The following is a 12,682-nucleotide window of genomic DNA, read 5'->3' on the forward strand; positions in this document are numbered from 1 at the left end:
CGGGACACTCCGAGCCTGGTCAGAAAGCCGGGTAAGGGGCCGCTGGCACTGGGCCTGGCTCCGGCAGCCGGGAAGTGGCAAAAAGGAGAAGGCTGCCCGGGTTTCTCAGTGAGGGGACACAGATCGCAGCATTTTGTCTGTTTGCTTCTAGGGGCCGGTGAGTCCGGAAAAAGCACCATCGTCAAGCAGATGAGGATCCTGCACGTGAACGGCTTCAATCCAGAGTAAGCAATATCGTTGTCAACTTTGCCCTTAAACCGTGCACTTGATAACAGGGTGTGGTGGGGACTAAATAGGCAGTTGAATTTAGTATAGCCAGACAAATCCTTCTTTTCCAAAACGAGTCTTTTGAGTCACAAAAGTACAGTTCGTTCCATGTCTGTGGAGTGTTGGTTTGGCTCTAAGTAAACAGTACAGTTTCCCCCTTGCCTGTGGGTGCTCGCTTCCAGGACCTCTCTGCTACCCAGCCCTCAGAGGGTGACATTCCTCATGTAACTATTTGCATGGAGCCTACACACATCCAGCGGGGGACTTAAAGCCTTTAACATACAGTACCTAGAACTGGGACAGCATTATGCTACTAGCAGTTTATGGTCTACACAATGAAAACCCCGGGGTGGGGTTGGGGGAGTCATGCATATTTGGGGAAGATCCAAAGTTTTCCCCAAATGTATTTGATGCTCGTATTCCCATCATAGATTGGTTAATAACAAACAGGTGCATTCAAGTAAAACGTATTGTAACTGCAATTCTATTCCTATGCAATGCCATAGTGGTGTAGCCACATGGAGGGGGGGTAACTTGCATGGATTTTTTTTTAAAGTCACATATTGTAAGTTATAAAACAAACATTCAGGTGTGTTTGGGGTGCAGTTTAGAAACGGGTAATATTTTCTCTTCTCAGATGAAAACCACTCAGACCTTGTCCTGGGGGCGGGGGGGTGGCCTGGGAACATCCTAGCGGAGCAGGTTACGTTCCCACGCAGCTGATTCGAATCAGCGCTAAGGGAAAATGGTATTAATAGCATTTCTCTTTCCACACAGGGAAAAAAAGCAGAAAATTCTGGACATCCGGAAAAATGTTAAAGATGCTATTGTGGTAAGGGCTTGTGTGTATGTGTGTGTGTGTGGTTGCAGTCTAAAGCACCGTAGACAGAAATTCATGCATCTTCCCTTATACCCTCTCCATAATGCCCACATCAATGTTTAATCCATCTCGCTTGTCTGTATTTCATTTTAGACAATAGTGTCAGCAATGAGTACCATAATACCTCCAGTTCCGCTGGCCAACCCTGAAAACCAGTTTCGCTCAGACTACATCAAGAGCATAGCCCCCATCACTGATTTCGAATATTCCCAGGTAAGTCATTCCCTGTTGAGATGTTTGAAACCATCAGAGGTGGAGCTGCTTTTCATGACTCGCTCGGGAAGAATCGCAGGTGCATTCTGTAGGAATTTCCTGAGAACCTCTGACCGCTTGAGATCTCTGTTCGGAGGTAATTGTGTTGATTTCAGTACTGAAGACAGCAGGATTAGAGGAAATGCTTTGAGTGTGTGGGTGAGGCTCGTGGGAAACCATGTACCCTTGTGAAATGCTCAGGGTGGTGCCCAGGGCCGTGTGAGAGTACCTGGGCCTGAGGGCGGCTTTCTGCTCAGGTGAACAGGGGCATTGCTCAGTTCAATTGTTGCCTTCTCACTCCCGATGGTCTTATACTTCTTACAGACACATTAGGATTTGTTAATGGGATAAAGGAAAAGTACCTGTCACATTTCTCAGGAAGTCGTGTGTGTGCACCTGTGTCCACACGTATGCGTAAGCCTGTCAGTAACAGCCCGTCAAAGTTGGGAGTGCCTGACAAAGTGGTTCTGTCTCAGATTCCTGTCTTGGAAACTCTTGCAGAAGCCAGAGTGTCAGAGAATACCTGTGCCGCCGTGATTGAGGGCCCGTGTGCACCTGCTCACACCTGCCGCTTCTCTTTGACAACATATTGCCTGTTACCCTTGGGCTCTGGGTTGCAACTTTAAAAAAAAAAAAAAAAAAAGCTTTTAGTTGTGTCATTCAATGTGATTTTTGCTTCCGAGAGGCATTCCAGCATAGCCAGTGCCATCTCTAGATTTTCTGAAAAGGATTTGTGGGTGGCATGCTGGCTGGAAGACGGGGCTAGGCACTTGGCCCAGGTGAACACCCAGGGTTTTACTGAGCTGTGTCTCAAGATGGGTGAGGAGATGTATGGCAGGTCAGGGTATCTGGATGCCCCCCTGGCCCAGCTGGGTGATGTCCCTCTGGCTTGCTGTGGTATTCTGCGCAGAATGACCCGGTCCTGGCTGGCATCAGCAAGGGCGTCCCATTCAGCTTCAGATGGAACCGTTTACAGACAAGTATTTGGATTCTCAAAATTCGTTCCATCACGTGTGCTTAGAAGTAATCGCAAAATCTCTGTTATATTTAGGTAAGCTGTCAGCAAGTGGTGAGAAACAGACTAAAGTTTGTTAACTGGGCCCTTGTGGTCTCTCTTCTGTAGTGGGCCAGCTCCTGGATAGCAAGGGCTCTTGTGGTCAATCAGTAGATCCGAAGCAGTCAGTAACTCTCACGTGTGTTATTAGCAAAGGATTCCAAAGTTTGTTGTCTGCACACGTGGTTTTTGAATTGAATCGTGAATGCTTTGAATAATAAAGGAAACCTGAGAAGCCAGTTCCCTTGCACACCTGTATTTCATATAGCCATGATGAAGTTCCCTTCGGAAATGATGATCAGAAAACCTTTGTTATCCATAGATGAAAGAAGTTGGAACCCACAGATGCAAATTCAATTGTAATCCTCTCCCTGAGGTGGTATTCAGCTGGCAGAGTTGGCTAAGTGGCAGGGCAGGGGGAAATATGCTGTAGGTGTTTCTTAAAGCCTAGTTTACATAAACATGGCTGTTAATATTGACAACCTTCCTCGTAACAATGCTACTTTTACTTCAATGTACTCTATAGTTTTCAGTTTTTCAGTGCCCTATCCATACTGCTTGGGTGTTGTTTTGTTTCTAAGATTAATTTGAAAGGCATAGTTAGAAAGAGAGGGAGACAGAGGAATCTTCCTTCCTCTAATTCACTCCCCAAATGAAGCCGGGCCAGGTTGAAGCCAGGAACCAGGAGCTCCACCCAGGCCTCCCGTGTGGGTGGCAGGGGCCTAAGCGTTCGTACCATTTTTCGTTGCTTTCCCAAGCACATCAGCTAGGAACTGGATTGGAAAGCATACAGCCAGTATTCAAACCTGTGCTGCTGTGGGATGCTGTCCCAGACCCCTGTGCTCCTGTGGGATGCTGTCCCAGACCCCTGTGCTCCTGTGGGATGCTGTCCCAGACCCCTGTGCTCCTGTGGGATGCTGTCCCAGACCCCTGTGCTGCTGTGGGATGCTGTCCCAGACCCCTGTGCTGCAGGTCTGGGGGTTCCTCTGTTCAGCCTCTCCCTGTGCTCCAAGCAGCCATTGGACATCCCTGCTTGGAAGTCTAAACTGCAGGCACCCACTGACCAGGAGACAATCACATCACACGCAGTCACGTGCCACTCAGCAACAGCCCTGCTCTGTGTTCCAGAGTGGGCTCTCGTGGACCCAGATGGTGCAGCTGACCACACGCTGAGGCTGTGTGGTATGGTCTGCTGCTCCTCGGGTACCAGTCCGGGCAGCGTGTGGCTGCCCTGAACCATGTAGACTATTGTGGTGCAGCATTAGATCACTGCACATCTACTCACAAGAAAAGGCACACACAAAAACACCAGAGACGGGGATTCTTCAGCTCCCAGCGTGATCAGTGGCTCACCCATTCGGCAGGGAACACAACACCACTGCAGAGAACCCTAAAAGGGCTTCAGCTCTTCAGCCTTTTCCAACATCTAGGAAAGTGGCATTCCCCCATGTTATTGTTGTTGCTGCTGTTTTAATCACTCAGTATGAAATTCACGGTGAAGATCAGGTCAGAGTGGGGTAGGTCTGCTAAAAGCCCAGGCCACACCCCTGCTGGGACTCCAGCACTGTGGAAACAGGACAGAGTGGCTGCAAAGGGCACTTCAGGAGAATAGGCTAGGATGCTGGAAGGGCAGCACCACTGCTTATACTACACTGCTCTACTCCTGCCTCCAGCTGCTTGCTGACCCTGGAAGGCAGGGGAGGTGGCTCCAACAGTTGCCTTGGATGGAGTGTCCAGCGCTTGACTTTGGCCATAGCTGCTGCGGGCATTTGGAGAACAAACTGGTGGGGGAACCCTCCATCTACCTCTCTGCTTCTCAAACAAATAAGCAAAAAAAAAAAAAAGTTTGAAAGGAAGAAGTTAGTGGGTAAATGCAATTAAAAGGCAAATGTGATGAAATCCATGCATGGTTTTTGTTTTTTGTTTCCTAAGATTTCATGCTTTTGTTTAAAGGTAGCATGACAGTGAGACAGAGAGATTTTCCATCAGTTGGTTCACTTCTCAAATGGGCACAGTGGCCAGGGCTGGGTCAGACCTAGCCAGGAGGCTGGAATGCAACCCAGGTCTCCCACATGGGTGCAGGGATCCAAGCACTTGAGCAGTTTTCCACTGCCTTCCCAGCCACGTTGGCAGGAGCTGGATTAGAAACAGGGCAGCCAGGACTTAAAATGTTTCTGTCATATGACATGCCAGCCCCCATACATGGTTTCTCATACTGCATGTCTTCCAGGTCTCCTAACCTGGAAGCTGCCTCTGTGTCTCCTGGGAGCCTGAGGCAGGGGCTGTGAGGAACATCTCCTGGGGTAGGAAATCAACAGGGAACTCAGGAGACATCCCAGGATCTCTGAGTCTGTGGACCAGATGGTGAGCAGGTGCTAAGGGGAGATGCTGGAGCCAGCCCATCTGGGTAACCTTGAGCCCTGACTGTTCAGTAGAGACCATTGCAGCACCACTTCCTGCAGTTGCTGCAAAGAATACATGGTGTGTGCACATTTAGAACCAGTACAGTATTCCTTCTCTGCATGGATCAGTGGGAACCTGGTAGTCACCTGTGTGCTCTGCTGTCCACTTGGGTCACATAGCCTGGAGGCTCACATGTCTCACTTGGCTTAGCCCTGAGACCCCTGTAGAACATGGATACTCAACTTCTTGTTCACTCTGGATCCCCTGGGAAACCAGTTGAACCCCACAGCTCTTCCCACTGGCACTCAAGTCCAAACTGTTTTTTTAAAAATATTTATTTATATATTTACTTATTTGAAACACAAAGTCAGAGAGAGAAAATCTATCTTCCATCCACCAATTCACTACTCAAATGACTATGAGGGCCAAATGAAGGACTAGCTCATGCCGGAGCCAGAAGTCAGGAGCCAGGCACCTCTCCCCGTCTCTCATGTGGGTTGGCAGACACCCAGGTACCTAAGCCATCTTTTATTGCTCTCCCAGGCCATTAGCAGTGCACTGATTGGATGCAGAGCAGTTGAGACACAAACTGGTTCCCGCACGGATGCTGGTGTCACGCGTGGGAATGTAACCCACTGCACCACAGTGTCAGCCCCTCATCAGGATTCATAAGCCATCTCTTCCGCCCCAGGCCAAGTGCTGTCACCCACAACGCTTCACAGCATCCCTGGGGACGGACACTCCCAGGAATCTCCCAAGGTCATTGGCGCTTACCTGCTTAGGAGTCCTGCCTGCATGCTTCCTCCTAGCCCACCCGTTTGGGTACCTGAGAAACTGATCTATACCATATTCCCCACCCAACCTCTGTCTCCAGGGGTCCCCACCTCCCACCTCCCACCTTCCCCTTCTTTCCCTTCTCTTTCTTTCTTTCTCTCTCTCTCTCTTTCTTTTTTTTTTTTTTAACGATGAGCCAAACGTTTATTTATTCATTTCTTGCATTTGAAGTATTCTTCAATGACATATTTGGCTTGAGATTCTTTGCCATAGTCCTTAACGACTCTACCAACTTGACACACGTGGGCTCATCACAGTTGGATGCCAGCACACAGGTGGGCTTGGCGCTTGTCTTAGGCTTTCGCGGCTTCACGGATGCCACGCGCAAGGCCGTCGTGGGTAAGGGCGGTCTTGGGCATCTCTTGTAGAGCAGTGTTCACATCCATTACACCTGCAGCAGCGATGCCTTCCTGGGCCATGGCGGTGGGTTACGAGTGAAGCCGAATCTTGAACGCACTCGGGCCTCGCCTCCGCGCAGCTCGGTGGTGGCGGCCAGAGAGAGTCCCTTCTCTTTCGATCAAATTTTCTTCAACTGACTTTGGGCTTCCTGGTGTTCCTTCCTTCCTCCTCCCACTTCTGATTCTGTGACTTGCTGAACCACAGATTCCTTAACGCTTCCGGGGGTGGGGAGCAGGATTTTCCAATCCTCTGCTTCACTTCTTGCCAGACTCCCTGGGGCAACAGTTGCTGCCTGTCCTCCCCCCAAGTACCTGCACGCTGCTGGCTCATTCTGCCAACCCAGCCCTCAGCGGCACACCTGTACAGTGAGGATGGGGTGGAGCATCTTGAACTCCCCCTCCGCAGGGTGGGCAAGTTTATAGTAAAATAAACGCGTCACTTTTCCAGTATGAAGTGGTGTTTTTAAGCAGACTTCTCAGTATTTGGAATTTTTGTAAACAAAGTATTTTTTAACTCTCCTAGGCTGTGTCCTCTGTTGTTGTTTTAAAAGGTCCCACCTTCAGATGCCTGGCTTTATCTCTTCCCTTTTCCTTCTTATTCACCTATGTACCTAAACCTTGCATGTGCGCACTCACATCGGCAGGGCTCTATCATCCCCCAAACACTGTAAGTTGTGACGTTGCTTTTAAAACTATTGCCCACATGCTGTACTTTGCTCCATGACTATTCTTCAAAATAGTAAAAAAAAAAAAAAAAAGGGCCAGTGCCATGGCATGGCCAGCTAAGCCTCCACCTGTGGCACCTGCAGCCCATGTTGACACTGGTTCAAGTCTTGGGTGCTCCACTTCCATTCCAGTTACCTGGAAGTGGCCTGAAGGGCAGCGAATGACTGCCCAGGACCTTTGGCCCCTGTACCTGTGTGGCGGATCCAGAAGAAGCTCCTGGCTCCTGGCTTCGGGTCACCCAGCCTCAGTACTTGCCGTCATTTAGGAAGTGAATTGGCAGGTGCAAGATCTTGTTTTTTTCCTTCTCTCTCTGTAACTATGCCTTCTAGATAGATAGAAAAATAGGTGGATAGATAGATAGATAAGATAGATAAATGATAGATTTTTTTATTATAGTGTTGACAATCTTTACATAGTTAATTACGGTAGAAAGGTTCATAATAAATGATAGATTTTAAAGTGTCTAAAAAGTATCTAAAAATCTTTTCATAGCAAAAAACATGGTGAAAATAAAACAAGTTTTTCTTGATGTTCCCTGCTACCACTACTTATGTGAAATGACGTTTTGTCTCCCAGTATTTTTTTTCCTTTTTTTTAAATATGTATTTAATTTTATCATAAAGCCAGAAATACAGAGAGGAGGAGAGACAGAGAGGAAGATCTTCCATCCGATGTTTCACTCCCCAAGTGAGTGCAACGGTCGGTGCTGTGCCAATCCAGAGCCAGGAGCCAGGAACTTCCTCCAGGACTCCCACGTGGGTGCAGGGTCCTAAAGCATTGGACCGTCCTCGACTGCTTTCGCAGGCCACAAGCAGGGAGCTGGATGGGAAGTGGAGCTGCCGGGATTAGAACCGGCACCCATATGGGATCCCGGGGCATTCAAGGCGAGGACTTTAACCACTAGGCCACGCCGCCGGGCCCTCTTTTTTCCTTTTTAAAGATATTTTGAAATCTTGTTGTTTGAAAGGCAGAGCTACAGAGCAAAAGGAGGCCGAGATCTCCCATCTGCTGGTTGCACTCTCCACGTGACCACAATAGCCACGTCTGGATCAGATCAAAGCCAGGAGTCAGGAGCTGCATCCTGGTCTCCCATGTGGGTGGTAGGGCCTACCCGCTTGGGCTCATGTCCCCTGCCTTCCCAGACACAGTAGCAGGAAGCTGGATGTGGAGCAGAGCAGCAAGGAAGATCTTCCGTCCAGTGCATCAAGGCTCAGCATTAGATGTGGTAAGCAGCTGCTTAATGCACTGTGCCACCACATTGTCACCCTGTCGCCGGGTAGTCTCAGTTGTTCCTATAACCATCTACACAACCCTAATTGGATAAATAATTTTGGCCAGTACGCATGTACAGACATGGACATAGCTAACTGAGTTTTTCTTTTTATAAAAGTAATATTAAGAAAGTTACAGGATTATTATCAGATTCATCTGTTTTTCTCCTCAGCATCATGTCATCTCCCTAAGTAATAGCTTTTATGAAAATGTCCCAGCCAACTGGTCTGAGGAACTCCTGGGTGGTCTCTTTGTCAAGGTCCTACTCCTTGAGCAATCCCCTACATTTTATCCACTCTTTTGGTGTCCTGTTGACTTTCCAAATCAGATGATGATATTTCATTTCAAGTTATTTGATTTTACATATCTGAGGGCCATTTTTATAGTTCTTCAACTGTGGTGTTGATGTTTTGTTCATTTGTTTAATCAGTTTCAAGGAAGCTGGAACAGCATCTTTAACTGCTTGCAGGAGTTACGTGGTAGAACTTCTCAACCATGCTCCTCATTTCTTCTGTTAAGACGTTCTGATTAACCAGTATATGGGCCCGGTGGCGTGGCCTAGTGGCTAAAGTCCTCGCCTTGAAAGCCCCGGCATCCCATATGGGCACACTAGTTCTAATCCTGGCAACTCCACTTCCCATCCAGCTCCCTGCTTGTGGCCTGGGAAAGCAGTCGAGGACATGGGAGACCTGGAAGAGGTTCCAGGTTCCAGGTTCCAGGTTCCGGGCTTCGGATCGGCGCAGCACCGACCGTTGCGCTCACTTTGGGAATGAATCATCGGACAGAAGATCTTCCTCTCTGTGTATCTGACTTTGTAATAAAAATAAGTGAATCTTAAAAAAAAAAAAAAAAAAAAAAAAAAAGATAAATAGTAAGTCTTTTAAAAAAAAAAAAAAACCAGTATGGAAGTCATGGAATTTGCTGGAAGTTAAGGTGCTTCAGCCGTAGCCAAGGTCAATTCTGCCAGAATGGGCTTCCCGCTCAGTTTTTTAAATTGATAATTTGACCTGCATCAAGAGTCGTATGCGCACCTCAGGAGTTCCAGCAGGGAGCCCAGAGCTTCAGTCCATAATTGGGACATGCCGGAATGTGGGTGAGAGGCAGGTGGCTTGGTTAGTGCATCTGAGCACTCCTCAGGGACCTGTGCATCCCAAGGGGAGATGTGAGAATGAGTTTATTCCTACCTGGAAACCACTGGAGAGACATCGGGAAGTAATAGAAGCCAATTTGTAAGTTGTGAACCTGGCTACTCCACGCTTGCTACAAAATACATTTTAAAGTATGAAGATAGTATGAAGGTGGTGAGTTCTCCCACAGCCACCGTTGACTACGCAGCAACATCGTTTTGGGTCTCCAGCCCCAGAGGCCTCTCCGGGAGTCCTAGAACATCTGTGGTCTTGGATGAGCTGTTTAGCATCCCCGTGCTCTTTTTCTATCCGTGACATGGAGATGATAATAATACGATCTATCACATGAAGTTGCTTTGCGATCTGAATCCAATAATGTTCTTGGGGGGGCGAGTGTTTAGTGTTTAAGACGCCAGTTTATACATCAGTATAAACTGATCAGAGTGTGTGGGTTGGAATCCCAGATTTACTTCCAGTTCCTGCTTGAAGTGCTGTCTGGGAGGCAGCAGTTGAGTCCCGCGTGGAGATCCAGACTGAATTGTCAACTCTCTTGCTTCTAGCCCAGAGCTGTTACGGACATTTGGTGATTAAAGCAGCAGATGGTAGCTCTGTGTGTGTGTGTGTGTGTGTGTGTGTCCCCTCTCTTGCATGGATTAATAACAAATTCAAAAATTTTAAAATGCTTTTGCATTTAATGCAGCTGGCACACTGTAAAGATTCAATGATGTGAGCGAACAGGAGCTCACAGAGTGAAGCGATGGGATGCTGTGTCCTCCTCTGGCCTTGAGCAGCAGGGCAGTGCTTTCTGCACCTGCTGACTTCCTCAGACCCACACAGCACCAAGCGAGTGGGAGCCAGCACCCCAGCAACCTCCTTCCATCAGACATGTCCACCCGGGGGGCAGCCAGAAGCCATGCACGGGTGCCCAGGGCCACACTGGACTTGCTGGTATAGCCCAAGAACAAGCCAGCTGCTGAGGGAAGGCCAGCCGGAGGTGTTTGCAGGGGTCTCTCTCCTCCTTCTTCAGAGCTTTTCAAGCTTGGTGTTGTGGGAGAAGAATTAAAAATACTTCATTCTGCAGAAAAAAAAATATTTTGGTCTGGCATAAATTACATAGTTTGGATAAAAATATAAAGAAAATCTAAATTCAGTTCTTAAGCTGCACGAGAGCCTATCCCTAAAAGCCACCTTCTCCATTTTCCTGAATTTTGGCAATGCTGGTGGGTTAGCTTGATGGCAGTGGACATGATGAGTAATGCCCGTGTGGCACTGCCCACATGACAGTGCAGGTCATGGACATGTCCTGGGCATGGAGTGGCTCAGATTTGTGCCCGGTCACCTGACCCCAGAGCCTGTCCACCTGCCCAACTCCCCTTAGCCAGGTCTGTGACATGTGTCAAGTGAGCCAACCAGGTCACTTCACCAGCCCCCATTTTGATTTCCACCTTTAGCGCTCAGATTCGTAAAAGTCCTTGGCTCACATCCGTAGCTGGGAGAGGAACAAAGCAACTGTGATACAGCCCTGGGTCTGATCCCGGGACAGTCATCCTTGGAGAGCCCAGAGTGGGGGCAGAGTTCCTGCTCAGCCTTGCTTTGGCTCATGACACCTTCCATTTCCCTGGGTACCTAAGGCAGCCTTTAGCTTCGAAAGAATCACTCTGTGGTGTTCCCCGACTTCTGATAAGCATTTCTGGAAGGGACCTGATTGGAAATCTTCATACTGCAGGCCTGGGAGCCACCTGAAGACACTTGAAGGTTAGGTGTTGGCTGGGTTGGGCTGACTCCAGGCTGTGGATCCTTGGTTTAAGTAACCGTGGATTACATAGCTGTGCGGCACTTCCTCCTCTGGGTTGATGTGAATTAGCTCGTTTAACACAGGAGCTCCCCTGAAGGAGCTCCCTGGACAGTTTCTCAGAAATGGTGAGGAAGCTGAGACACGGTACCAGGCCTCCCTTCACAGGGCTCATATCGGAAAGCTGTCAGTAGGGCCCAGGCACTCAGCTGCAATGTCAGGGGTTCAGTCAACACCTGTGAAGGTTACTCCAGGTCTCTATCCGATTAGCGACAAAGAGGGGGCAAAGAGAAGAGCTGACTTGGACAGGCACACACGTCAGAATTCCAGGAACAAGTCCTTGGCAGCACATCCCCACCCCCCACTGGTGTTACCTTGCCTCCAACCCAAATACGGTGACTCACGCCCAAGCCCCAGGTGCTGGGTTCTCAGCAAGAGAGAAGGGAAATTGCTTTTCTCCCCAAGAAATGTTTCAAAGTTTATAGGAAGGACAAGTGGCCTAATAGCAAAGACACTTGGGTTTGCTACCCAGCTCCGCTCCTGACTCCAGCTTCCTGCTCATGCTGACCCTAGGAAGCAACAACCAGACCTCAAGTATTTGGGTCCCTGTCCCCTCCCATGGAGATGGATTGAGTTTCTGTCTATGGGTCCCAACCCTGTCCCATAGGGACTTGGATTGATTCTGACTCCCAGCATTAGTCCCTGGGAGCCATTGAGGGCATTTGGAGAATGATTCAAAAAAGAATTGATATGAAAAATAAGAGTTTGCTGCTGAATGAATGAAATTTGCAAGCATTTAGAAATCTCTAATTTGGATCCACAGGCTCCTGGAGCCTCTCATCAAGATGTCTGCTTACCGAGGGTTTCACTCTAACAGTTAAACCCTAAGCAAGAGAAGACTCTAGCAGGAAATGATCGTTTGTAATCTACATGAAGAGGAAGTTGATGAAATGAGGGTTCAAATTTGTCAAAGCATAACACTTTCTGAAGTGTAGCCCGAGAGAGAACTTTTATAATAGGAACTTGCAGAATATTGTTTTTAAGAAACCCGTGTCACTGTCCCGCAGCAATGGACTTGGTGCACGGAGCCTATAATAACACGCATAGACTCTGACTGATGGTCAATAGTTCAGTTCTCGAACAAATGATATCCAATGAGTCACACAAATGGCTTCTATCCAGTTGTTCTCATGCAAATGTGATTCTTAATCAATTGTAATCCTGTGCTCACTAACTTTCTAAGGTTACCATGTTCTTCCACAGACCAGCACAGTGGTATATCAGGCTAATCCTTTGCCTGGGGGGGGGGGCCGGCATCCTTATGGGCACTGGTTTGAGTCCCCTGCTTATGGCCTGGGAAAGCAGTAGATGATGGCCCAAGTCCTTGGACCCCTGAACTCCTGGGGGAAGACCAGAAGAATCCCAGTTTCAGCCAAAAAGAGACAGAGGTCTCCCATTCACTGACTTCACCCTGCAAATGCCTTGCAGGAGCCAGGACTGGGCCAGGTCGAAGCCAGTTGCTAGGAACTCCATGTGATTTTTCATGAGTGTCAGAGACCCAAGTACCTGAGTCGTTATCATCCGTCACCTTCCAGACATGTTAGCAAGAAGCTGGGTCAGACATGGACCAGCCTGGACTCCAACTGGCAGTCCAGTATAGAATACCAGTGTCTTAAG

At 48.4% G+C, this 12,682-nt stretch overlaps 1 protein-coding gene across 2 annotated transcripts in view; it reads left to right on the top strand.

The window, feature by feature from the left end:
- The window catches only part of GNAL (G protein subunit alpha L), a 144,402-nt gene that overhangs the window by 48,005 nt on the left and 83,715 nt on the right, over positions 1 to 12,682 (top strand). For both annotated transcript variants that reach the window (XM_004581640.2, XM_004581641.2), the window contains exons 2-4: positions 152 to 224; positions 1,045 to 1,099; positions 1,241 to 1,360. In XM_004581640.2, coding sequence (XP_004581697.2) covers positions 152 to 224; positions 1,045 to 1,099; positions 1,241 to 1,360 — 248 coding nt within the window. The remainder of the gene's footprint in view (positions 1 to 151; positions 225 to 1,044; positions 1,100 to 1,240; positions 1,361 to 12,682) is intronic.

Source organism: Ochotona princeps, chromosome 21 (assembly GCF_030435755.1).
Source record: "Ochotona princeps isolate mOchPri1 chromosome 21, mOchPri1.hap1, whole genome shotgun sequence".
Taxonomy (NCBI): Eukaryota; Metazoa; Chordata; class Mammalia; order Lagomorpha; family Ochotonidae; genus Ochotona; species Ochotona princeps.